The sequence below is a fragment of the Actinia tenebrosa genome, unplaced genomic scaffold, assembly GCF_029948245.1.
Source record: "Actinia tenebrosa isolate PJP-AT-01 unplaced genomic scaffold, QUT_ActTen_1.0 PGA_scaffold6__47_contigs__length_16458017, whole genome shotgun sequence".
NCBI classification, from domain to species: Eukaryota; Metazoa; Cnidaria; class Anthozoa; order Actiniaria; family Actiniidae; genus Actinia; species Actinia tenebrosa.
The window spans coordinates 16,283,407-16,310,566 of record NW_028292583.1 but is presented as its reverse complement, the minus strand read 5'-3'; the positions used below and the strand labels follow the sequence as shown (position 1 = coordinate 16,310,566).

Genomic DNA, 27,160 nt, shown 5'->3' with positions numbered 1-27,160 from the left:
ATCTTAGTCGAATCGATTTTTAAATTCCATTTGACCTGATTGTTTATCGATTTGTATTTGAGCTTTAGTTTCACCTGTTCTCTTTGGCTTAAGGCAGCCCAATATGCTAAATATAATTAAGTAAAGAGCAGCTAAGTAAGGCTTCTCAGTGTTTTTCATTCATGCTAGAGTTAAATTCGCTGAAGTCTATTTAAAATAGATCAAATAGGAATTATTTCTTTATGATTTCCAATTCATTTGATGTTGTCTAGTTATTTTGCTGAAAAAGATATACTGTCTCCAGTCATAAATTATGAGGATTTCCCAAAGGAATACCGTTTCTCATACTCACTTTGAAAAATACTATCAAATTTTCTCTTTTTTTCACCTGTCCCACATTCATTCTTTCTTTCCTTTGTCTGCCACTGAAGGCGTGAGTGTTTGTGAACAAAATTCACGAATATCAAAAATCCGTTAATTCACTATCCATATGCAATTTGGTGCAAAATTCTCACAGCAGTTTTGGTAGTTAAACTTATGTGAACTCCTGGCGAAACGAAGGAAGAATTTTTACAAACGGACTTATTTAAAACCGTTTTTCATCAATATTTCAAGTCAATTTATTGTATGCCCAATTAGTCTTATTTTCTGCGCCAAAAAAGGCGGAAATCAACTGTCAAATAGGTTTATCCCACTCCATATTGAACTGTATGCCGTCACATTGCTAAGCAACTCCCCCGCTACTGTAAAACCTGCCCCTTCTATGATTGGCTCTTCGGAGCGGTTGTTTAATGTATGCATATAGATGACCTACTGATCTTTCGTAAATTTATATTCCGAAGAAGAGCAGGGTAGACTCGCTCGTCGAAAATAGTGTTGTTGTCAAGGACTTTGGGTCCTTTTAGCTTCCCAAATGAATATAAGACTATCTTTATGGTCGTTGGTTATTTTTACTAGTTTAATTGGAACATTGGTGGCATCTGATGTAGAAGAAAATGCCGAAGAGTTAGGACCGTTCGACCGAGAAGACGGAAAGGGTTTGAGTAATATTTGGGCAGTTGAAGTCGATTCTGATGATAATTCTGAAGTAGACGAAATCGCTCGTAGTTATGGGTTCAAGAATATTGGTAGAATAGGATCTTTACCAGGACATTATGAATTTGTTCGCGAGGAGAAAGGCACACGAAGTAAGAGAAGTACGATGACGCTAACGAAACGGCTGATCGCTCACCCAAGAGTCAAATGGGCTCAGCAACAACGGATCCTCGAACGAGTGAAACGAGACTTTTTCGATGCGTTAGAAGCGAGCGAACAAGAACGAGACAAGAGATATTTCAACGATCCGTCCTTCCCTCAGCAGTGGTATCTTAAAAATCACGGCCAATTTGGTATTCCCAAAGGTAATGACATTGGCGTACTACCTGTATGGAAGAGAGGGTACACTGGCAAAGGAGTTGTTGTCAGTATCTTAGACGATGGTCTAGACCATACTCATCCTGATCTAAAACGAAACTACGACCCCAAAGCCAGCATCGATCTCAACAGCAAGGACGATGACCCATTTCCCAACGATTCAGACCCATACAACGCTCATGGAACAAAATGTGGAGGGGAAGTTGGCGCTCAAGCAGATAACGAAATATGTGGTGTCGGAGTCGCGCCGAATGTTAGTCTTGGAGGAGTGAGAATGCTCGATGGAACAGCTACAGACTTGCTTGAATCTCATGCCCTTAGCTTCAAACCACAGTACGTAGATATCTATAGTAACTGCTGGGGCCCTAAAGACGATGGAAAAACGTTTGGAAGACCAGGACCACTTGGTCAAAAAGCATTGAAAAATGGAGCGATGAAAGGCCGAGGAGGTAGGGCATTTTGGTTTGTTTATTTTTGCTTCAACGATTGAATTATTAGAACATGTTTAAAAGCGAAAAAAAGAGGTCTAATTTGAGCATAAATTCTTAAGATATTATCACTAGTTCGATCTTGGTGGCCTCCTAATTCTTCTAGAGTTGTTTGTCCATAATATCAGTGACGAAAAATCTCTTTACAAAAATATACGAATTTGCGGTCATATATAATTCAACAGCAGTTGAATTCCTTCGTATCATGCCTAATTTTTCACTGACATATTGATCTCAGTTTTATTTATTTTTGTCATCCCTAACCTAAAATTTCTTTCTTGATCTTATTTACCAAATTGAAAATCATTTATCGAAAAATTCTAAAAATTTCCTACGAGGAAAAAATGTCTAGTAAAAATAATTCTTAACATTATGGTAATTTTTTTATGCTGTCTTCCCTACGTGGGTGTCGGAAAGGGAAAAAGTTTAATACCCTTTGTCATTCCCGAAAACATCTTTTTAGTTTGTTCTACTAATATCCCTTTAACTCCAGCTGATTTTCGTTTGTATGAGCTCTACTTCCACAGCAAACGCAAACGATCTTGTTTTTTATTTGATTTTCAATTTTTTCATCTCCGGTATAGGTAATATAACTACTAATGAAATTATTTTTGTTTTGTATTATTATTCAATATTTAGCATTTGAATCATTTTTTGGGGAAAAAATTTGATTAGAGGCGAAAATGTAACTCCAAGCCGCAGTCAATTGGTTTTCTGTCAGCACTTTGTTGGTTTGTCTTTGAAATAAGAAAATATAATTGAAAAATAGATCTAATTATTTTTGTATTACTGTAAAATTCTTTTTTGTTTTTCTATGACCAATAATATCTCTGATTCATGTCCTTTTTATCTTTCTATTCGAGAATTAAATTTTTTATTTTTTACACATAAATATTTATTTTTTCTGATCTTTTGTTATATAAAGAAATGTAACAAAAACAAACTTAAGGTGTCACTTATATTTTTGCTATTTTAAAGATTTTCATGTGCCTTTTTGACTGTAATCTCTTTTATTTTCTATTTTCTCTTTATTTCAAATCTTATAGTCTGACACAAGTGTCTTACTAAGAGTTACAACTATTAGATAAAAGTAAAACACAAAATATGCCTTTTTCAGAAACAAGATATTTCTAGAGAAAATCTTATTTTAATTGAAAAGTTTGAAAGCATTATTTACCTCAGGCCTTTGAAAAAATTCTGACAAAGATTGTATCATAGTAGTGACACAGATTGTTGACTATACTAAGATTGTCATAAATATTAATTTTTTTTATAAAAGCCTTTTGGTTGTGTACTAAAACCAGTTGGTTAGGTATATTGATAATGTCTTATCTTGTGTATCTTTTAGGTAAGGGATCCATCTTTGTCTGGGCAACAGGAAATGGTGGTCTTGTAGATGATGACTGTAACTGTGATGGCTACACCTCAAGCATATATACCATTTCAGTAGGTGCCGTCAGCTCCTATGGCTTGTCCACATACTATGATGAACAATGTTCATCTACCATGTGTGTGACATTCACGGGAGACAGCCATCGAGGTGGTGAAGAAGAATTTGTTCTTGTGACAACAGACCTCAAACACAAGTGCACCAAGAAATTCCGCGGTACGTCGTCAGCAGCTCCCCTTGCTTCTGGTATATTTGCATTAGTACTTGAAGCCAATCCCAACCTCACCTGGCGAGATCTCCAGCATATCGTAGTACAAACAGCACAGGTGACAAGCCCCAAGGATGAAGGATGGAGACGAAATGGTGCAAATGTCCTCTTCAATCATAAATTTGGATTTGGACGTTTAAATGCCTCCTCACTCATCAATGCAGCATTAGGATGGAAGCATGTTGCTGAACAACATGTTTGTAACGTGAAGGGCATTAAGCATGAAAATAGGCATTTTGAAAGAAATGGAAAGCTAGTTGTACGGATCAGGACAGATGGATGCAAGGGGAAAAATAATGAAATAAAGAAACTGGAACATGTCCAAGTGACTGTCTCCCTGGCTCACCAACACAGAGGAGCCTTGAGCATCAGCATTCGTTCACCAATGGGAACTGACAGCATGTTATTGTCCACCCGTCGTTACGATAGCTCCTCAAATGGGTTGGACAATTGGACCTTCATGACGGTGCACTTCTGGGGTGAAAATCCTGCAGGATGGTGGGAAATCACATTCACTGATAATTCTGATTCCATGAATAAGAAGAGGGCAACCTTTGACATGGAAGAAGAAGAAAGACAAGAAATAAATTCTCGACGTAGGAAGAAGGCACATCGAAATGAAATACCCTTCCCATATGGTGCAGGCTATGAAGTAGAAAAGCCAAGGCAGTTCAAGCGGTCTGAAGCAGAGGAATTAGCCAATAATTATGATAAATTTCGCGACGAAATTAGACATGGAAGATTTGGTGGTGATTACATGAGAGATCAAATTGCTTCACAAGATGAGGCTCAACAACTTGAAGATGTCCTACAGGATGAAGAAAACTTAGGAATGTATGACCAAAAAAGCAAAATAACTGGCTATCTAAAGTCCCTTTCTTTGACTTTATATGGAACGGACAAATAGATACAATGGAAGAATTCAAAAATAACATAAATTAAGTTATTTCTCAGGTAATGTCACACTAAATTATTGCTATTATTTTATTATAAATATATATTTTGTTAGGGTCTATAAATAATATTATACTGGTACTAATGTGGGTGGATTTTGTGATGATTAAAAATAGCTTCAACTTCTCTGTTGTTCAGGGTTAGCCTCGATTTTATGTAGAATATTCATGTCTTTCAGTGAAAGTCTTTTGAATTTGAAAGTTCATTATTGAATGTCTGAATTCTTTGCTTTAACCATTGTATTTTTGAGTATTTTGAAGCTGAGGTTTTGAGGGTAACCTCAAGTAACAAGAAATACTAATGTAGCTTATATGGAGACTCCCGTTTCTCCCTATGGGAAAGGGGAATGAGAAACATCTACATGCCTGCTAGGAAATTTGTTTGTCAATGATATTGAGCATGGCTGTACTTCAATCACACAAAATCCAACCTTCAAATTTAATCCCTACTTACGAGGTGTACATTTTAAATCTGGGTTCAATATTATTGTACGAAGCCTGGATAGCACTATCCGGCGGATAAATCCTTATCCAGTGGATAAGTTGATGCTGTTATCCAATAAATTTATCCACTGGATAAGGATTTATCCGTTGGATAGTGCTATCCAGGCTTCGTACAACTGGGCCCAGCTCGTTATGATAATTATTTAAAATAGAAAGGTTCCAAATGTTTTTAACTGTAACTCAATTAACATCAAGGTGTTCACTGAGTGGCTATGAACTTGTGTCATTTGACTATAAATCTGCTTTTTGCTAAGGTCTTGTGGTACAGTATTCCTAAAAACAGTTCCTTGTAAATTCTCCCGTCACCCCATTTTTGAGACCCAAAGCCTTGCATTGCTTTGCAGATTGCTTATACTAAAGACCAAACATGCTTACTAAAGTTAAAAACAAAAAGATCTATAACGTTAGTGTTTTTTTTTAAGTAAACCACAAGGCAAAGATTTTTTTTCTTGTCAATAACAAAATTTGAATGTACATCATATCAAAGGGTGAAAACACAAAATATTAGAATATAAAATTACAAATCACAATAAATGAATAACTGAAGTAAAATTACTAATACATTTCATGAAGAATGGATATTGAAAAGCCTCAAAATTACATTCATTACAATCCTAGGAATCCTAGGCATTTTGAATATATTACCAAAGGAGTTCAAATTTTGGGTAAATTATTAAATTAGTATATCTAATAGGACTCCATGCTGTCCAATTAAGAAATAATTGGACGAGGAGGAAAATTCCAAGGACTGAAAAAATTGGATGAGGCCGTAGGCCGAGTCCAATTTGGCAGTCAGAGGAATTTTTCGAGTCTAATTATTTCTTGATTGGGGAGCATGAAATCCAATTACCTATTAATTATATAGCTGCCTAATTAATCGCATATCAACAAGACCTGTCCAAGTAAGAAAATAATTGGACAGTTACCTATATCGGATTAATGAGAAGCTGTATAATTATAATGTTAATCAAGAAATAAAACTTGGAGGGGACTTGAAATTTTAGCGATAAAATTTTACTTTTAAGGGTATATTATTGTTGGGTATGTTATTATCTTCATATTGTACAGTAAAGATGTGAATAATTCTGTTAAAAGAAAACGTGTAAATTCCATTTTTTCACGATGCTACCTTTCTTGGTCCAAAGAATTGCTTTATTTTACAATTCAAGACTTTATCCAAAATGGTTGCATCGTGGGGGGAAATGCGATGTTCTTGTCTAGTCCTTATCCGCAATTGATGGTTTTCACCTCGGCCATGTTGGAGGAACTTAACAAAAGAATTGACAGTGAATTATTTTGTTATATCCTCCAACATGGCCACCGTGTCTTGTTATTTATTTCTCTTGTGAATGGTTGAAAACCATCAATACATTGAAATAATTTGTGCTTTCTTGATGAAAAGCATAAGACAAGTTCATTATAAAAGTTTAATCGACATAGAAAAGGGTTGGAAATACATTAATAGATAGCAATCAAATAGGATAATAATAATTCATGAAGATTGCACATCCAAAAATGTGTGCAGCTATTAAAATTTATTGTTCAAGTGATGATTCTGTTTAAGTTATGCCAAAGTGTGGCAAAAAAATAGTTTTTTGGGGAAGGTTTCGTTAGAGCAGATTAAGAAAGCAAAACGCAGAAAATAAATTTTATTTTATAATTTATAATTTAGTCATGTCACGTTGTAAATGTAAACTTGAATTATACTCTATGAATGATAATAAATCAAGGGAATAAAGATCTTGTCTGACTTGTTGTGAGCATTTCCCAATGGAACAATACAAATATTGAATCATTATTACTAATTAAAAGAATGAGAATCGCTATTCATATATGGTAAATGATTGTAATCGAGCAAAACAAAAAATTACAAATCATTTTGTGCTAATTTATTTCCTGACAAATCAAATCATCAATTGGATACATTAAGTTTCAGGTCAAACGTCGAACTTTACATGAGCCGAACCTAATTGAAACAAGGCGGTTTTCTTCGATGTGATTAGGTTCGGCTCATAAAAACTTTACGTTGACTGCCTGCCTTCACCATATCAACAAATCTCGAGCTCACCTGTTACTCCGACATTCACGCGCACCCAATATACTACTGACTATATCCTTAACTTTTTTGTCACCCAAACATACCACACTGTTGACCATATGCCGTGATTTACGGTCAGTATCAACAGCACATACCAAGAATATATAGTGCACCAAGTATGATAATAACAGTTCTGACTGATTTTTGGTTTTAGCTATCCAAGAATAGACCAAAGATGGTCAATCCAGTTCAGAACAAGTAATAATTTATAATACACATCAATAAATATCTTGAACAAGCGTACAAAAAAAAGTCGGGAGAAGTTAACTAATTTGTCACTGCAACTGAGTTCTGCTTGCAAAGGCCTATTGAATGAACAAAAAAAATTTTTAATGACGCCAGAGGGAGTTTTTGGGATGACGTCATTATGATATCACGGAGTTGGGTAGGATGTCCAGCGGAATGAACTCTGAGAGGTGATTATCGTCTCTGATGAAGACTATCTTGTTTGATGTCACTTCGTTGATCCTGTGACATGTTGGGTAAAATAAAGACACAAAGGTATTATAGAATAAGTAAAGAAATACAGAATAAATGGTTTTCCCAGAGGTGAACAAGATGAGAGGGATAAGGGAAGTAAAGCGAATTGAATGAGAAAATGTAGGAAAGTGTCCCAGTCGAGGATAACTTCTTGAGAAGGGTCCCCCAATACAATTAACGAAGATATTTATGATAAAACATCCATAGTACTAACCAAAGCCGTATGATAGCCCAAAATCCACTGAATATAAAAGGTGCGTTCAACAGAAGGCAATGTCCAAGTCTTTCAGGAAATCTCCTTGACAGCAGCCAAATCAACTGCTTTACGAATCCATAGTCCATGTTGTAAAAGGAGAAGTCCTTTGGAATGTAACAACCAGCAAAGACTTAGCGAAATATATATATTCTTCGTCATCGCGGCCATGTAAGTGCCATTTAACAGAAGATTTCTCATTAGCATCCATTGTTAACGGCACCACAAGGGCCGCCATGTTTTTGTCTTTTGACTCCCTTCATGGGAAATTTGCAGCCCATCAATATTCGAGTTCGAACCTCGTTAATACGACCACACCAAGGGGACAGAGCGTCCGTTATAGCAGGGTCAGGTGTCCTGTATTATCCAGGTAAGATTTCTCAACTTATTCAAAACTCAGGACAAACCCTTATAAATATCTTGATATGTTAACATTTTTATATGTTGCCAACACCAACAACACTTTTTGGTCAATCCCTGCGCAGCAAGGTAATCACATACTAGTAACTCTATTAGAAACAACATTTTCGAGACTGACAAAAGTATTGAACATTTCTGCGACCTAAATGTCGTCTCTAATTTTTATTTTACGAATATAAACCACTACTCATGAATATTTTTTGTTTCAATAATTGTGAATGCTGATCGACTTCAATAGCGATGCTACTCACTTTGAGATCGAATAGAATGCATATGTTGTCAATGATGCTTTCGTCACATTTCCTGGTCGCACATTCCTGTGTGTGGTAAAGTATAGTGAGAAAAAGTCAGTCCGATTGCAAAACATGAGACCACTTAGTTTCACAATGGCTTAGTTTTTTATTTGTGACATATTTAAAATGCGTGAATACTTGGCTGCTCAGTGCAACCAAATCATGCACTAGTTTTAGGCCGATTCACTTACCAAAGTATAAATAATGAATTTAGTTATGACGTCAAGATCTCTTTCTCTGGCATCGTGTAGTCTTGCAGTTACTATTATGATAGGTCTGGAAGGTATACATAATAATTAATTATTAAGACGCAATCCACGATGTGTAAGCAAGCTTATTTTTCTTTCTATCTACAAGTCTCATTTCAAAGATTTGACCAAAACCCAATGTAGTCGGCGAGGGGGCATAACACAAGAGTTTTGTTTTCAATAGAAAAACTTATAACTATCATATGAGAAGAGTTAGTCCTATGAAAGTATAATCTTACTCACCTGTGACTTTTGTCAGGAAAATCAAGGACAATAGCTTTTCCCGTGTCTACCTCACGCATAACATCATCATCGTTACTGAGGTAGTCTACTCTATAGTCCTCCCTCCATTTGATGTATTTCAGAAGCGCCTTACAAGCTTCGTCTACATCTTCAAATCCTCGTAAGAAACGTTTTAGGCATGCATCGGTTTGAGCCTTCAAGAAAACAATAACATTGACATCAAATGGAAAAAAAGACATCGCTTATGTGTCTCTTTCTCTAGAATCTCTCTCTCTCTGTGTCTCTCTCTCTGTCTTGCTGTTGCGCGCACTCTCTCTCTCTTTTGTTTAGAATTTTTAATAAATATCTAGACTCTTTCTTTCTCTCTTAAATTTTTTTCCCTGACAACGAATAGGGTTTCTTCTTTTTTCGTGAAAAGCATTATTCAGTTTACGACAACATTATGCAAATTCGTAGCACAAACCCTCAAAGCGTTCATCGCAGCACATAATAAAACTAGTAGCTTACTCCCTCTTTCACACTTTCTTGTGTTACTAAGAAACCTTTGGCATTGATTTTTCTTAGAAATTGTTATCACAGTTCCTTCAAATCATTTTATTTTTCGATTCCATTATACAAATCAAAGCTTATCTCACTTCGAACTAAGTTGTGTACTCGTGCTGTGATAGAAGTACTGACACGAGAAGCCTTTACTTCATAACCAAAAATTAAATTCAGTCGATCATCGTTCAAAAAACATCTATATGTAATTCAAGTTTCTTATAGATGATATCGAACAATGCAGAAAGCAATCCAAGTATTCACCTCGCGCGCAAAATAAAATTAATAGAACTGGCAAAGTACGTCATCAATCACACTCAACTGATATTATATAAATTTTTGCTATTTTAACCATCGGGAATTCGTATGTACTTACGTACCTTGGAAGGGTCCGCTTCGAAAAGTGGCTGTAAAGAAAGACGATGTAAAATGAAAATGTAATTTGATTGATCGTAGTGAAGTTCATTTATAACCCTACTGAATCATTACGTTGCTAGGAGCTGGTTGAAAATTAGAAAATATGCTTGACAAAATAAAGAAAATATAGATTGAACACAAAGGGGGAACAAAGCCCTATACATTTTTGCTGGTTTTATACTTGACTTTGAGAGCAATTTTTACTTTCTATATATTCAACCATGTGGGATTACGATGAATATTTATTCCGAAGTCGTAATTCATATTTCATCGTAGAATTTCAATTCTATGAGAAGAAAAATCTTTCCTCACCTTTAGTCGGCTTTTCAGCTCTAGAAAATCCTCTTGATTGTACGACGGATAGAGCTCCTTTATCGAAGTCATTTTTGGCGAAAACATACCATTTTCCCTGACAAAATGAGCTGCAAAACACCAAACGACTTTGCCTTATGTGGAATGTGCCTGATAGGCAACCAGAGTATTATATGATCGTGAATAATGCAAGAATAAAATCGTAAATACGACAGGTACTTGGCTGCAATCAACCATCGACGTCCACAAAAAATAGCCAATTAATCAAAAACATTACCGCGCTCTGATTGGATAATTATCTTCAATTTTGACCAATCACAGCGTCTAAAGATTTTAGATGTCACGTGTAGTAAATATTCCAGAATCCAAGATGGCGACTGCGAAGCTTGAATATGTGCCTCTAGAAAAAGAAGGTTTACAACCTCTTGTAGGTAAGATTTTAAATAAAATCCTAGATCATTAGATTATTTATTTCATATTTTCTAACCCTGTTGATTTTCAAGTCTCTGACTGGTATACTTTTGCGTGTACAGTGCAGTTTACGAATGGTTGTTTGAAAGCTGGACGTAAAGGGACGAAGAAAGATGGTATTAATTTTTCTTATTATCGATGGAAAGACTCATCTGATATTAGAAAGAAACACAGGAGAACATTGGTATGTTTGAAGGAATTTTTTTCTCGTTGAAAAATGCGGTAATTTTTCGACCAATCTATCTCATGCTTTACCACAGGGAGCCCAAGAAGTTATTTATTTAACGAATTATCTTATTTTTCACTAAATGCAGACAGCTAAGGCAGATCACATGGAATATGTCGGGCAGAACTTTGGACAGTTTGCAAGAGTGAACAATTTGTGCAAGTATGTAAAGTTTGGCGACAGTGATGATTATGAATTTGCTGATGATGTTAATAATAACATTGTTTGGTGATGATGATGGTGATGATGATGATGGATGATGATGATAGTGATGATGTATAGTGTAGTAGCTGTGTTGAAAGTAGTAATAAGGATAATGTTAAATTGTTGCTCTGTAGTTAATGCTATTATGATAACACTTCAAAAACAAGTTTTCAATTCGTTCATCTCAGATACCTAGTTGGTGTCCTTGATAAAGATAGTGGCAAGATGAAAATCTATGATTCACAGTTGTTTATGATGCAGCCTAAAGTATTAGGTAAGATCATTTTTACATGCAAAACTATACTAGAGTGCAAACCATATATCCATGAAATAGCACTAACTAATACAAAATAGCAACAATGAAAACAAAAGAAATAGATGTGTTTAGTACTATTTAGTTTTTGAGCAATTTCACAGATATATGGTTTGGCTCTACACTCAAATGAGGATAAAACAGTCTTTCTACTATGATTATTCTTCAGATTGACTGCCTGTGATTAGCTGATTTTGTTGCGATTGGACGGTATTGCAGAATTAAAATCAGCCAATCAGGAGTCATTATCAAAGTTTATTGTTTTTTTTTTATTTAATAACACACTTTGATTTCTTTTCTAGAAAAAGCTGCAGCATCTTCACCAAATGATGAAGTGGATGGGAAAAAAGAGTTATCTTTTATTGAAAAAGTAGTGCTATATTTTTTGTTTTACATGATTTCCTTTAAAGTGTGTACTCCTTTACCTCTCCACCCCAAAAAATGTTACTCAACTCCTTCATAGTTGATAACTACAGTAAATACTTTTAAGCACATCATGGCTAGTAATTGTTTCACGAATATATGGCATGCACTCTATGAATACTCAGAGATAACTTTCAAAGTGTTTGGGATGGTGTAATTTTTCTTCTGGTTTTTGTCTTACCTATTTGATATTGTATTTCTCTCTTTCCAGTCTGATCGCTTGACTGAAGCTTTCGGAAGCAGTAAAAAGAAAAGATCTGTTGCCTCGAGAAAGAAAAATCTTATAGATAAAGATGACCTAGACAGTACGGTTATGGATGCAGTGCAAGGAGAATTAATGAACCTGTCTCAAGAAGAACAAAGTAAGCATTGTAGAAGCAATAGATATTGGATCTTGTGTGAGTTCAGGGGGCGGTTTGTATGGAATAATATGTGTTTCAAGGGAGGAGGATCAGAAGAATGTGTGGTACAATATTTTTTGTGTGGGGGTGGATAGAGGGTGCTGTGGGTAGTGTTTTGTGATTTATTGCAGCACTGAATTGAAATGAGTCAATTTGCAGAACTTCAAGGTGAACTTTAAAGGAATAATGCACTTCATGTGTACATGCATTCATGTACAGAGGGTGTAGGGGGATAGTTGCAGAAGTGGTGAATATTTTTGGGCAATAAGTTAAAGGGATTGTGTTTTTATCATTCCAGAAACACCAACCACAGAACAGTCATCTACCATTCCACCTTTCAACATTAAAGCAGAAACCCCTTCTGAAGTTTACGATTTGGATGACAGTATCTTTTTATACTTTGTACATAGATATTGATGTTTTTCACATTTATATTATCATATCCATGCACATATCGAAATATTTTCTCAGAAACTGTTTTAATTCAAGGATCATAGGATGTAGGCTAACAGGAATGCAAGGAAACTAATTCAAGCACAAAACTGTCCATGTAACATAATGCTGATTCAGAACCTTCTTTATATACAGTACAGCGATGTACCAGAGAGGGATAATAGAGCTCCGAGTCACCTTGCCCAAAATGTTTCAAGCATGACAATTATAAACCTTCATACTACTGTATTTATCAGACCTTTAAAAAAACAACACTTATTTATTTGCATCAGTGAGGGTGAGAAAGAAGATATTAAGGTTAGCCCTATAGTTAATATCTCCTAGGATCGAATTAGAATTTAGTAGTTGGTTTTTGCAGGAGGGAGGAAAGCCAGAGAACCCAGAAAACCCTCGAAGCACAGGAGAAGACAAACAACCAACTCCACTCATATACAACACCAAGCTCGTTGGGACTTGAACCCGGCGTGCCGCTACGCCATCCATGCTTCCAAGACTTGTTGCCATGGACATTTACCCCACTTCCTTCAATGAAGACCGTGAGGTGTGGGTTTTCTGATGTTTTTTAAAAGTCTGATATTAATGGTTTTTTATCCCAGGCATTGCTAGTAATGTACTGAAATTTTCCCAAGGCTATTAAATAAGTTTGTTATCCACCTTAACAATATATCAGTTATCACCCCTGCTGAATATGATGTTCTTAGAAAATTGTCCAAGGAGTTGGAAGGGGCTAATAAGGAGCTAATAGATCAGTGGAGACAACAGAAGAGGTACTAATATAACTTATAAAATAAGTAAACCCCCACGAACTTCCAATTTTCTTTCATACAAACTCTGAATTTTGTTCTTTCTCAGACCCCCTGCCCTCCAAAATTTCCTATTTTCTCTGTGGGTGGGGTATGGATATTTTCTAGAACTAAACAATTCTTCCATTGCATGTTACATGATCATGGCTGCTTGGGGAGCATTGGTGCCATTAACAAAGGAGTTCTCATTACCATCCATTGTTAACGTCACCACAATGGCCGCCATGCTTTTGTCTTGGGAATGCTTGCATCCCTTGTTATCCATCCATAGCTGTATATTTTGACAGTGCTTTAAAACTTGTTTTCTTTTGTGTCTTCTTATGTCAGATTTCCAGAGTACATCTTACAGCATCTTGCAGTAATGCCCTTGAATTCATCTCAACGAGCTCACAGATCATGCTTGTTGTTGTACTTATCATATATGATTCGAATGTATCAACTAAAGTATAGTGCTTTAAGAAAGAAAGGTAGGATTTGTCTATATTGCCCTCTATTCCTCATTCCTCTCTTAACCTTTTCTTCAAATAATAAAGGAAATTTCACATAGAATAGTTTCCATGTACGCTTTTTGAAAAACGTTTTTTTCTTTTTTTTTTTCAGATCCACTTCATGGGTACCCTGACAAAATCCAAGAAAGACTGTTGTCTACTTTCACTCTTGAAAGTCCACAGCATTCAAAAAATGGCAGGTTTGTTTGAGGCAAAATGATTGGATGTAATTTTGTGCCAATGTACAGAGGAAATGACAACAGTTCAGTTTTATCAGTACTAACATCCTTTTGCCATCTGTATCATCATGAATGACCATCATCATTATTCATCACTATCTACATCCAAATTGTCATTCATCATCTTTATCATCACCATCATTGTGATTCAATACCTTTTTTTATCATCACCATCATTCACCATTATCATTCGACATCTTGACCATCAATCATAATCATTAACATTGATTATTCATCTTTTATAACCATTCATCACAGCATCATTACTGATCAATATTGGTAATAACATGGATTTTTTATCCTACAGATTGATTCCAAAAAGACTTAAAGACAGGCTGCTATCTTACATTCTAGTTCTGGCTCTCATCATTGATGAATTTGTTATGGATTGTATGGTCATAGCAAAAGATCTAAAGATGGATCCCAAAAAGTAGGATTAAAACAAATTGCCTAGCAATCCTGTTAACAGTGCATTCTCCACGATTCAATTAAGCTATTCAATAATACTAGACACCCAGTAAAAACCCCACTCATATTTTTCATATGAACTATACACCCAGGATCTCAGTGACACATTTTTCATATCCTCTCTTGTGAAGATATCGGTGTTACTTCTGCTCACTTTAACAAGTTTTGCAACAAGTTTTTGTTTGTGGCTGTGTGTATATAATAACAAGAAAATTACATGTGTAATATCCTCTATATATTGCATGCTTATAGCCTGCAGAGAAGGCATTCTCGCTCGTTCCAAATTTCCAAAGTTCCCCCAAAACCCCAGTTTTTCCCAAAACCTACAAGAACGCCTGCTTTGCAGGCTAGCATGCTTATGACATGTATTGCTGAGTTTGCACATTGAATTTCTATCTCTAAATTCCCCTTGGTCTTCTCCTAAATTTCATTAACATTGACACTTTGCTCTTTGATTTTTCAGACTGAGCAATCATTTAAGAGCACTTGGTTGTTCCATCGAGACAAGTGGAACACCAAGAAAGAGAAAAGCCAACGAAGCAAGTACCGAAACAAGAACAGCAACACTGAAAGTTCCTCTGCCTCCAAACTTTCCAAATATCGGAATCCATTAAAATGTATAATGGCGTACAATTTCTCCAATCATTAAAACATACAGTTTTGGTTCATTTTTAGACATTTGTGATTTTCATTGTTCATTTGTTTGTGCATGGACTGTGGCCCATGGTTTTGAAAATCATTTATAAAAATCATGAATTATTCATCAACACTTTTTGGCAGAAAAGCATGGACTATAGCCTATGGTTTTGATCGTTTTAAGCCCAATTTTCCCACTTTTTTCAAAATGAGGAATAATGTATGTGGTTTTCAAAATAGGGGATTTTCAATGATTTTTGGGCAAAAAGCATAAAGTATGAACTATAGCCCATTGTTTTGATTGAGTTTGGTCCATTTTTACACCTTTTACGAAATCTTGATTTGTCAAATTTCGAAAATTGCTTATCTTAAATTGTATTTGGTTCAGTTTTACACCTTTTATGAAACCATGTATTATTAATCTTTTTTTTTAAATTGATCATTTTTGGGCAAAACACATGGACTGTAGTCCATGGTTTTAATTGATTTTAAACTATTTTCCTACTTTAACAAAATCATATTATATATTGCATAAAAAAAAACTTAATCCAGACTTATCACTAACATGGTTGAGGCATAATACCACAGTACTCATTAGAATTAAGGTAAAGCACTATAATTATACTAGTCAGAAAGGTTTACACAAGGTCACAGCTCATGTATGAATAATGCTTTTCAATACAGTATATCCAAACTAATACTAAAATGATGTAATGTAACAATTTAGATATGTGCCTCATTTGCAACTTTGTTTGTTTGTCAAGTGAACAAGCATCAGCATTACAGCATTGAATAAATATTTAAAATTTCACAAATACAACTCCTTTCCAGAAATTATTCATTGACAATCTAATGTTTGTAAAGTTTGACAATGTTAATTACATAGGAAAAGGATGGGGGGAAATATATATATATGAAATTATTATTAAAGGTGTAAAACAGCTGCAGAAATTAATCAACCCTTACTAATAACAATACACCCAAATACTGCTAGCACTAAGGATACAGATGAAGGATACTTGAAGTTTCACCTTGGTCATGTGTGACATCAAATAGCTGTGATTTATTTGCTTGTGTACAAAATTACAGATCAATAGTACAATATAGAAGAATATGAAGTTATTTAACAAGTGGTCGTACTCTGTCGACCTCCTCTGTACAAGAAGCTTCTCTGTATTTCTTTACTTCTTCCATGTAGGCTTTCCATGCTGTGTTTTTGCCATCATCCTTAAATCAGTTTAAAAATATCTTAGATTTTTATGTATTGGAATAACTTCCTTAAAGCAAAAATGTAAACTGGGGGATGTACACTTCAAGGTAAATATTATATCCTCTTCAACTCAAAATGCCCTTCCAGGGATATACAGCACCCTTTACACACTCCCTACATCAATGCTATGTTTAATGGACTACACAAAGAGCCTAGTGGGCATCTTTGGTATTAATAAATATTTAAAACAACTAGGTTGACACCAATAATTATTTTGTACTAAGTTTTAATTTTTTTACCTTGCTTTTATCATTCTTTTTCTCTGCAGCTTGTTTTTCTAGCTTTTTCTTTTTAGCATGGAATTGTTTGGATGCCCCACCCATGCGTCCTGTCAGGAGCTGTCTTTTCCCCTGTGTCGTTTGGATTAAGACTCACACGGTAAGATTAAGGTATAAAATTTTAAGCATAAAAGAAGCATTTCTTACCCCCTTAGAAACATTACTCATCCACAGTGTAGCAAACCATAGGTACATTATTAAATTATGCAGATCTGTTTGGTGAAATAGGCTGTATACTGATATAAGGGGATTACAAGATGCAGGAGTAGATGAGCATAGCAAGAAGTAATGGAGTATTTCCTTCTCTTAATTAAAGCCATAGCAAGGCTTAGGGATGGGTAAATGATACATGGGACCCCTTTGGTATCAGGCCTTAGGTTTTTTAAAGAGAAAAAACTAGGAACCACCCCTTTAGGGTGTGATTAGGCAATCAATCCCTTAGACCCCTCCCTCTTGAATATCATGGCTATACTGTACCTCCCTCCTATTTGCACCCATCTAGCTTTTGTTGGAAATCTTCCTTTCCCTTACACTGCTTATTACTATTCTGAGTTTGAAGAAAAACTGGGTCACATTGGCATTGCAGTGCATTCCGAGACTGTTTTAGGGGACTAAATAGATGTCATCTTGGAAATATTTCCCCTAAGACAGTGCCACAAGGTACTGCAATGTGGAACTTGGCTTTGGTTACAGTTTCATTCAAACAACAAAATCTGTAGACATTTTACAAGGAAAACTATTCCTTACATGAGTATCCTGTGGAAGTAACGTTTTGGCATTAAGAAAACTAAATTAAAGCTGGTCCAAATTGCAAGCTAGGTGGTTAGATTGTTTAAAAATTAAGATGCCTTATATATTCCTCAAAACGAGTAAAGTTATAATAATATGCAGTGAAATAAAATGGTATTTTTGAAACCGTTACGCTGGAAGAGTGTAGTATCTTTTTAGGCCAGACCTGATTTAATAAATTTGCTTTAAGGACAGGAGTTTTTGGTTTATCCTCACTCTTCTTGTCCTCCAGTTTGTTATCATCAGAAGTTCGTTCGTCGCCATCTTTTTCTTCCTTACTCGAAGTTTGTGCCAAAGTCTTTGCTTTCTCCATTTCTTCCATTCGTTTTTTGTACTGTTCAAAGAAACTTCCATCATTAGCAAATGTGTTCATGAAAAGTGAAGCAGTGTTTGATGGTTCTTTATCGGTTGAATTTAAAGATAAAAAAGAGCTACTTCCGCAATCAATTCTCTTCGCCGCCATCTTGTTTGATGCGATAGCCTCGATCAGCCTCGATTCTGTGCTAGATTTTCCAGGTCTACTCTGGTAGCCTGCCACAGGGAACCCAAACGTTTTAAAGACCATTACCTAAGCCTACTGATTGTCCTTTTCGTACTCGAGGTACCTTGTGAAGACAGGGAAAGCCAGGAAGGATCAGAGGGCGTTGACCATTTCTTTCTTAACAAGTATGTTGGGTATAAAAAACTACATAAATGTCTTGATATTTCGTGAATCTAGCTTGATAAAGTTCCCATCCCCACAGCCTACTCCTTTGCAATGGCATTTTAAATTTAAAGTAAATTTTCATTTAGTAAATTTTTCTCTTTATTTAATCAGTTCTAAAACTATAAATGTAATCATTAAAAGTGTATTAGCATACGTGTACATAAAAAATCAATTTGGTAAAAAAGGATGTTTGGTACAGTTTACTTGATTGACGAGTCAGTAAATGTTAAATGGTCCTAAGATAGTTACATCACCATCCTCTACATTATTTTGCTACTTCAAGGGGGTAACCAGGGATCTTGCAGGGGAGATGCACAGGCAATGATTTGCAGAACCAAAAGAAAAAAGGTAACCAAAAAAAATTACAAAACCAAAAAAAAAAAAAATTTTTTTAAAGGAATAATGGGTGAGTAATTCTTAAAAATGCTGCAATATACAGATAGAAAGTGGTCTTCATTTAATCAAAAAATATTTACATGCAATTCTAAAGCAAAAGGAGATGGATGAGCGGACCTTAAGCTTTTATGGGGTAGGGGGGGTTCACGTGCACCCTGTGCTCTCCCCTGGTTACGGCCTTGTACTAACCAGCAATTGAAAGAATATCATAAAACAATATCGGAAAATAACATTGAAAAGCTACTGGCGTTAATAGAAAATAGATCATACTCATGTTTTTAATGTCAGGGCTCAGCTTCATGGATATTAGCCAGGTGCTTTACTCTCATGCTCTATTTAATAAAAAAAAGCATATAGGAAGTGACGTAAACGAAAGAAGTGTGAAGATAAGCATGAGCCGTAGGCTAGTGTTTTTCATACTCATTGATAATTCATGAGTAAACCAGCCAATCAATGGGCTATTTTTGGGTCACATGATGTTACTTGAAACCTGGTAAAGTTCTGTGAAAGGACTGAATTCAGTCTGTAGTAACTGGAACAAAATTAATTCAGTCCTAGTAATTTTGTTCCAGCTACTCCAAGTCGAATAATTAATGAGCATGAGAAGTCATTTCAAAGCCTCCAATATCGGACTGGATGGGGTTTCAAGTCCAAGCAATTAGTTGCAGTCCGAGGTGCACCCGGCTTTGAAATATTACATAACAACAAATTAATTCAATTTCCTATAATGTATGTCGTTTCCTATAATATATGTTCGTCTCTAGTTTCTTCTCCCCCCTTTTTTCACCGTAAACTGTTAGCAAGACTCGATCCTTTAAAATAAGTCGTCAATCTGCGTTATCCTTGCTGCTGTGACGACAGAGAATTTTAGCCGAGTTAATGATTAGCTCAACCGTTCAATATTTAATTCAATTTAGTCAATAAGTCAAATTCAAGCCCAGTTGGTCATAATAGCAGGATAAAAGTTATAGTAACTTTAGGAAGTCTTTTCTTACTACAAAGAATAACGAGTTGATCCGCAGCAATAGATTGTGCATGGCTGAAACAATGCGCTAACAAATCGGTTCCGATTGTAACGATCTCACGGGAATATTCGGGTTAGTTCGCGTATTGTTTAGCCATGTGCTCATTAGCGCTAAATCTTTATTAACCTACGATCTCTTTAGAAATTAGTTTAGTTTTGTTGGATACGCGGTTGCCACAGACGCTTAAATCTGGGTTGTCCTTAAATATCATTTTAATATTTTAGCTTAGGTTATGACTTGTTTACGATATTTTCTGTTTACCATTTCGGAAATTCTAACTAAGTTATTCCCGTACCAAATTGAGTTAAAGTTTGATTTCTTTTCATAAGATGGTAAACAAAGAGTTAGTCTTTTTAGGAGTATGTACGTTTTTATGTGCTTCATTACGAAGTGGTAAGAAAACTAAGATTTCTCACTGCATAGTTACCAACTAGGCTAAGTAAGGGGGGTGCACGACATACTGGTTGTTAAGATAAAACTGAGCTAGACTGGCAGCTGTCCTTCAAGATCCTTGGACTATAAAAGGAGAGTTACCACGCTAGTTTGGTGTGTTAGTCGGGAACCCGAATGCTACAACAACTGAGTACGCTTCCAACAACTTTATAAGGTATGAGTGCACCTCTTCTCTTGTTACCGAGTGTAGAGTGTAACCAAAGTAGTGAGTTAATTTAGAAGTGTGATATCCTATATTTAATCGCTTAGTATGTGTGATTGGTATTGGTTACTTAGTGATATTTATTTTCCTAGCGTGTGATATTTACGATTTCAAGTTGTATTAGTTAAAATTATTCAGTCATGCGATTCAATAAATTGTTTTGTAAAGTTACTCTCCGTTCTCATTCCTTTGCGTTAACTCAACGAACTCGCGCTGTCGCGGCATTTGAAATATAGTGCCGTCACACTGCTCTGCTGATTTATCCTGCTCTGCTGCGACTTTGCGCCCTTCGCCGATTTGAAGATTTTTAATCTCCCTGCAAATATCCTCAACTTCTTGCTCACCACCTAAAAGAAATTTTGTTTAAGTTTCCTTTTGTTATATATTGTTTTTTAGGAAATTTTGATTTAATTATGAAATTCTATTGTCGTTCTATCTATTTTATTAGGTGCGATTCATTGTATTTTCATCATACATTACATCAATTGCTCGCAACGTAAGCTTCCCAACTAACAAACTTCATGACCACCATGTTGGATAAAATAACAAAAGCATTCAACCAACATGGTGGTTACATGCAAATATGACGTCAAATGAGGTGAATCTAATTCGCTTTCCTCGTAGAGTAAAGGCTCAGAGGCAAGGGTTTTTGAGTAATAATTGCACCTACCCTCTAGATATTCTCCAATAATGCCCAGGCAGTCCTGACGGTCGATGTTTATCAACTTAATCACCAGATCTTTAATTGTCTGTTCCTCAGGATGACGTGCAAGGACATGCTCCATCAAATGATAGGTTGGGTTTGCATAGTTTCCCCGGTGTCGAAACATATTTGCATCAAGATTGATGTCATACCGCCTTTTTAAACGCTCTGCAAGCTGCCACAAGGACATGTCCTGGGGATCGTTTAGGATGTGCTCTATATCAAGCATAATATCGGGCATTTCGGAAAGTTCACGAAGCAGCATATCACCTATCAAGAAGAAAAGAAAAGAATAAGCTAAAGGGAAACATAATGATCATCTCCAGGTAGTGTATACAAATCCACATAGATCCACTTGCATTCCTTCAGTATAGGTAACAGGAATACCTTGATTGGGCTTCCTGTGCTCGTAATTTCATGAAGGAATACTTAATTACTACAAGAGAATATGAACTTAGAGAAGGAATCCTACCTATATAGCCTTGTAACTATCATGTGCACAGTTTGATGCTATTTTTAGCTTGGAGATGTTTTGCGCGATGGACATGATTGGTTGATTTCTCGAGAGTAGACGGCTTCCAGTCTTGCAGTAAACAAAAGCTTGTGTTTTTGTCGTGGACGTAGCGAAATATGGCGCTTTTCGCTCACTAAAACGAGACATTAAAGGGAAGCATGATCATCGCGCGGGTATGGTAACGAGTTAGAAATAGCATCAATGATTCTAAAAATAGTATCAAAGTGTGCACATGATGGGGCACGGGGATTCCTTCTCTTAGTTCATTTTCTCTTGTTACTATGCATAGAATATATCAGTATAATTTTCACCTGAAATATTACGGTCTTTAAGGACTTTCAAGACTTCCTGTAGGTTTATTATCTCGAGCTGTTGTTCGAAATCTCTCACTCTTAATTTAGGGCTATGGGTTCGAAGAACATAGAACAAGTCACGAGTGAGATTTGAAGCTTGATCCATATCCCTCTCGAAAGACTCATAATCCCTTCTTTTAAAACCAAGCGCCGGCGATTTTGCAACGTCTCTCCAAAGGCCTCTTTTGTCCAGATTCAGAACGACCTGCTCAAAACTTTCCGGAGCATCATCACACATGTCAGAAACAAGGTCATTGGGTTTTATCGCTTTAGCTAGAAATAAAAGAAAGAAAAGTTTAGTTAGAAACCTAGAAACCTAGAAATCTGAGAGCAAAATTAAGAAGGAATGAAAATTGAATAGGACTTTTTTTACTTTTACCTTCGATTGCATTTTCAATAATGCGCAAAACGCCATAAGCCTCTTTTGATTTCAGAGCGAAACAAAGTTCTTCTATCGTCAAATATGGCTTCTTGCGTTCCAGTGCCTGAAACATGGATTCTGATGGACTCACGTAGTTGGAGCTCATCGCAATTTCGTCCATTTTATCTGCACGGACACTAAACTCTTCTCCGAGATAACGCCAGTGCTTAACTTTAGTCTTAATGTACTTTATGTTCAACGCGTTGCAGAATTCGTCATGAAAACTAGGCTTTGCCCAAAGCTCTTTAAGTGGCATTTCTATCATAAAAAGATTAATTCTATTTAAACAATGAAATATAAATTTATGGACTGCCAGCAGTGACTCGGCTTCACATAATTTTTCTTTGGCTGTGTGACTATTGAGTCCAAGCCATGAAACCCGAGGGCCCCTTTCTATGGGACACTTTTTCGACCTTCATTCCTCTCTAGTTTGAAGATTTGTTTGCTGCTTCCTCCTCCCTCTATTCACGGTTGTATTTGACCTATCATCTCCTGGAAAAAGCTTATTACAGAAAACGCCCCGATTTCCACATACCCACCCACCATTCTCTCTCCAAATTTTCCAGGGCATTTAACCTGCTTGACTGAGGATTTTCCATTTCATCTAGCAGCAGTAAGGGGGACTCGCGGAATCCAAGTCACTAAACATCGAATTTCACGGGTATTACCTGCGTTTCAGGCCCCTCTAAATGTGTGCGTCCGCATCGGGTATTACCCGCGCGATGATTCCCCTTACTGCTGCTGTGTTTGCGAAGGTTAAAATATTTGTGTCGCAAACGAGGGTTAAAATATTTCTTAGATATAGATGGACGCTATCAGGAGCATTCAAAACAAAACTGTACGCAAGCTGCGAACCCAGGTATTGGATCGTTTGGACGCCGACTTCGCCTTCACGACTTTTATGGAGGGAGATACGGACGAGACTATGGACGACGCAAGGGCTGAAAAAATAATTGACTTAATTCCTGAAGGTAATTACCGCTCGGAATTAACGTTCATAAAGTATTTAGACGGTGACTGGGTAATAGAAAGGGGCCGTAATCCTATCCGGGCGTCTGGTAAGCAGAACCTGTTTGTCTTAAACAAGCACACCCGCCCTGGAGCGTTGGTGGGCATCGACATGCTGTTCTACGAAGTTGCCTATCCAGTCACCGTAGTTATTTATGCTGCTTATGAGATCAAGAAGCCGGATGTTAAAAAGCTTAAGCCAATGCGGCATCCTGGTAACTGCGTGGGTAAGTTGGTGAGGGAGTTCTTTGAGGATTCCTCTCGTGGTGGTAAGCTTACGTTGAAAAGAAGAGAAGCCATCAGAAAATGGGAAGATGCTACTCGTAGGGCCGGAGCAACGATAGACAACATCAAAAAATTAGAAACTGCCTTAGAAAGGCGCATACACGTAAAAGATATCACAGACGGGTACATTTACCCTGGGACACATAAATACGGCGGCAGAGGTGCTCCTATAGTCATCTACCAGCATAACGGACACGCTTGGCGAGAACTTCGGTTCCCTAAGAAGAAAGAGACTAAGGTCTATGAAACTTCCCCATTGGTAGACTTAATCCATGAGAACTCAATATGGTTAATGGATTCAGAAGGAAGTCAGTTAATGACGCAAGATGGTACTCTTTACCGCCCCGAAATCGAACATCTACGCATCCAGAGGGCCTGCGAAACCCTTGGGGAAGACTTCTCAGATGAAGTGCTCAGCTCTCGTAGCTTGGACTTCTTAGTGGCCAAAAAGAGAAATGGATGGAAACCTACCCCAAAAGAGTTCAAAGATATCTCCAAAGCGTGCGTAGAACACGGTCATGGAGGTCTTTGGAATATGGAGTACGACGAAGACGAATACGTCTCCTTAGACATGAAGCATTGCTATCCTGCGTCATTTAAAGGTCTTGGCGATTGTAAGGAATATTACGACCGCTACGGGCATCCAGACTCGCAATTCTTTCGTGTGTCCTTAGACGGCAGCTACGACGCGCCAGCAACGGGGTTCGTCAGATTAACGTCTTGGAAGTTGGCTAAAGACGTACATCCCATAATTTACGCATGGTACGTTAAGCATCTACAAGAGAAAGAATGGATACCCATACCGCTGCTAAAGTTCCTCGAAGAACGTAAGCTACTCACCTACACCGCGCATGAAGCCATACTTTGCCATAGCGCCTTCACTAAATGGTTACCAGAGCACAACCCCACGGCCCGAATTGTCATAGGAAAGTTCACCCAGGGCGCCAAAGAAGGCGAGAAACACATGCAAAGGCGCCTAATAACAGACGAAGGCGAACTAAGCTTCCTCATCAAGCGCGCCCATGACCAAGGAACGATGGTGTCCGTGGAGAAATGGGATTATTTCATAGAAGCCGAGCAAAAAGAACGCAAATGGAATGCGCTGTGTTATTACCAGGACCATCGACCGCAGTATTACCATTTGCGTGCCAGCATGCTCGCATATGCGCACATTAACCTATTAACGATGCTCCTGCGGTTTGACAAAGAAGATATCCCCCGCGTAGCCACGGATTCCTTATACGTAAAGCCTAGCGTGTTGGAAAAGATGAAGGAATTCTACACTGCCGATGAACTTGCAGAAAGTGGCCAATGGCGCGTCAAAGACGAAGAGATCAAAGCTTGGAGAGGCCGCGTAGAATATCACGGCGAGCACACCCAGGGCACCGTAACGCCTACCAAAGAGCCTCTACCTTCAGTTGCCGACCCCATTTCCTACCAACGCTTCTCTTACCTCTACGGTACGGAAGGCAGCGGTAAGACGACGCGCGTGTTAGAACTCTTTCCGGCCTTAAAAGTGCTAACGCCAACGCACCGTTTGGAAAGAGAACTCTGCGAAATGGGCCACGACGCACAAACCTACCACAGCTTCTTCCGTTGGAATGGCCAAAAGTGGGTACCAGAAGCCATCCATGACATACCTCCGGTGATACTTTGGGATGAGATTTGCACCGTGCCTTTGGAAATCCTGCAGGAGTTCGTAGAGTTCCTTCGCGGGAAATGTCAAGTAATATTCGCCGGAGATCCCTGCCAGCCTCCTCCAATAGCCGGAGAGATGCCCCACGAATGGTTAAAGGAACTAACCACCGAATGTGGATACTGTGAAGAAATTAACACCGACTACCGCAGCAAGGATCAAATACGTAAGCTAAAAGCAGAACTTCGGGGGCTTAGTGATGCCGACCAATGCAAAACGCTGCGCAAACGCGTACGAGCGAAGAAATACGAGGACTTCCTTTACACATGGCATCCGAAGGATCTGGTGCTGAGCAGCAAACGCGCAGCACAGTCTCGCATACAAAAGGATTTGCTAAATATACACCGAGAGCGCTTCCCTACGCATCCCGTACTTGTTTGCTACAAACCCCACGACACCCGCATGCAAAAAAGAGACGTCTGGGTACCTGGTACCGACATCCAACTGCAGAACGCAGTAACGCATGACAAAGCCTGGGTACCCATAGAAAAGGTGGAAAAAATAACCTCCCATCCAGACTGGCGCTGGTTACTGCATGACAGTCCACAGCGCGCAAGGGCTTACCATAAAAGAAACGCTGTGGATCATAGACCAGCGGCTGTGTTGGAGCAACCTTATCTACACCGCCGTAAGTCGTGTGGAGTATGCCAAACAGTTAAAAAGAGCCTGGGGTCCGCAATTGCGCTACGATAAGACGCCAGAGGACGTAGCCAAAGAGAATATCGCCAAGAAACTCCTTCGCTACAAGCGGCACGACGAAGAAAAAAATATGACGTTCGACTTATGCGTGGACGACGTCTATAAGAAAGGGGCAAGGTGTGCCAAATGTAACATACCTCTACTATGGAGGTTTGACCCAAATGACGATCAGCAGTTCTCCGTGGATCGCATAAATAACAAACGCGGGCATTGCAGAGGCAACGTAAGACTGACATGCCTAGAGTGCAATCGGGCGCGCGGAGCAGCACTACTCTGAGTCTTTGGGAACTATGAGCAGCTCTTCCTTGACAAATCCACGACTTGGGCCATCTAGGTAATACAACACGGGCTGCCCTTCCTTGGTGACGGACTTCGAGATCTCATACGTTTTTAGGGACCAGTTAGGATCCGTGGCTCTCTTACTGCCACCTTCGAGTTCCCCCGGCTGATAGAGGTATCTGACCACTATGTTGCGGGGGAGCTTTTTTTCCTTCAGTCCGACCGCCCTCGAACTTCTGACGTAGGACTTGTGTTCCACGTGTTTCTTTTTTATGGCATCCTTGGGTTTCATTCCCGTAGCCCTGGCCGCCTCGTTGTTCAAAGCCACGATGACCTGGGGGAGCCTCTGAGTCCATTCCCTGTTGCGTTTGGAGGGATCTTCTTTCCAATACTGGTACCCAAAGAGACACTCGGCCAGGGTCTTATTGAATCTTTCGACAGTGCTCTGACCCCTGTGGTACTCTGCCTCGGCTCTCCTAATTTTAGTGCTGTGGTCTTTCAGGGTCTTAGTAACCACGCCCATGAACTCTGTCCCCGCATCCACTTGCAGCAGCTTAGGCCATTTCAAAACGCGCTTATAAATCCTACCTAGGGCTTCTGCGACTTCCCCAGAATCCTTGCTGGTTATGGGTTCGGCGTCTTTGTATCTGCTTGCGATA

General features: G+C 37.9%; 5 protein-coding genes across 8 annotated transcripts in view; 2 read left to right on the top strand and 3 right to left on the bottom strand.

Annotated features, from left to right (window-relative positions):
* The first annotated feature begins 810 nt into the window (after window positions 1-810).
* LOC116288300 (PC3-like endoprotease variant B) lies at window positions 811-6,733 on the top strand. Its single transcript, XM_031695074.2, has 2 exons — window positions 811-1,841; window positions 3,229-6,733. The coding sequence occupies exons 1-2, from the start codon at window positions 893-895 to the stop codon at window positions 4,443-4,445; spliced, it is 2,166 nt and encodes a 721-aa protein (XP_031550934.1). The 5' UTR covers window positions 811-892; the 3' UTR covers window positions 4,446-6,733.
* A 129-nt stretch (window positions 6,734-6,862) lies between these two features.
* Window positions 6,863-10,498, bottom strand: LOC116288292 (uncharacterized). 2 transcript variants are annotated; one of them, XM_031695061.2, is made up of 7 exons: window positions 10,300-10,493; window positions 9,951-9,977; window positions 9,031-9,224; window positions 8,731-8,815; window positions 8,498-8,563; window positions 7,788-7,933; window positions 6,863-7,561 (listed from the first exon to the last, which is right to left on the bottom strand). In XM_031695061.2, exons 1-7 carry the CDS (start codon window positions 10,384-10,386, stop codon window positions 7,459-7,461), a joined length of 708 nt encoding a protein of 235 aa, XP_031550921.2. In that variant the 5' UTR covers window positions 10,387-10,493; the 3' UTR covers window positions 6,863-7,458. The 2 variants fall into 2 exon arrangements, with proteins under 2 accessions (XP_031550921.2, XP_088895012.1); XM_089038886.1 differs by lacking the exon at window positions 7,788-7,933 and having other exon boundaries at window positions 10,300-10,498.
* A 158-nt stretch (window positions 10,499-10,656) lies between these two features.
* LOC116288281 (DNA-directed RNA polymerase I subunit RPA49) lies at window positions 10,657-16,321 on the top strand. The gene is made up of 12 exons (XM_089038746.1): window positions 10,657-10,730; window positions 10,833-10,954; window positions 11,085-11,158; window positions 11,389-11,474; window positions 11,816-11,883; window positions 12,148-12,298; window positions 12,636-12,722; window positions 13,461-13,557; window positions 13,921-14,060; window positions 14,194-14,281; window positions 14,628-14,750; window positions 15,252-16,321. Exons 1-12 carry the CDS (start codon window positions 10,670-10,672, stop codon window positions 15,400-15,402), a joined length of 1,248 nt encoding a protein of 415 aa, XP_088894872.1. The 5' UTR covers window positions 10,657-10,669; the 3' UTR covers window positions 15,403-16,321.
* A 146-nt stretch (window positions 16,322-16,467) lies between these two features.
* On the bottom strand, window positions 16,468-18,480 carry LOC116288536 (uncharacterized). Its single transcript, XM_031695345.2, has 3 exons — window positions 17,928-18,480; window positions 16,934-17,044; window positions 16,468-16,651 (listed from the first exon to the last, which is right to left on the bottom strand). The coding sequence occupies exons 1-3, from the start codon at window positions 18,324-18,326 to the stop codon at window positions 16,544-16,546; spliced, it is 618 nt and encodes a 205-aa protein (XP_031551205.2). The 5' UTR covers window positions 18,327-18,480; the 3' UTR covers window positions 16,468-16,543.
* Window positions 18,481-18,542: 62 nt separating this feature from the next.
* The window catches only part of LOC116288527 (uncharacterized), a 52,208-nt gene continuing 43,590 nt past the window's right edge, over window positions 18,543-27,160 (bottom strand). Inside the window, exons 5-9 of one of the 3 annotated variants that reach the window (XM_089038743.1) lie at window positions 22,493-22,792; window positions 22,072-22,386; window positions 21,214-21,516; window positions 20,795-20,890; window positions 19,617-19,714 (exon numbers count right to left, since the gene is read on the bottom strand). In XM_089038743.1, coding sequence (XP_088894869.1) covers window positions 19,701-19,714; window positions 20,795-20,890; window positions 21,214-21,516; window positions 22,072-22,386; window positions 22,493-22,792 — 1,028 coding nt within the window. In that variant the 3' untranslated portion in view covers window positions 19,617-19,700. Of the gene's footprint in view, window positions 19,196-19,616; window positions 19,715-20,076; window positions 20,891-21,213; window positions 21,517-22,071; window positions 22,387-22,492; window positions 22,793-27,160 lie in introns of those variants that run through there. The other 2 variants (XM_089038744.1, XM_089038742.1) reach the window with 2 other exon arrangements.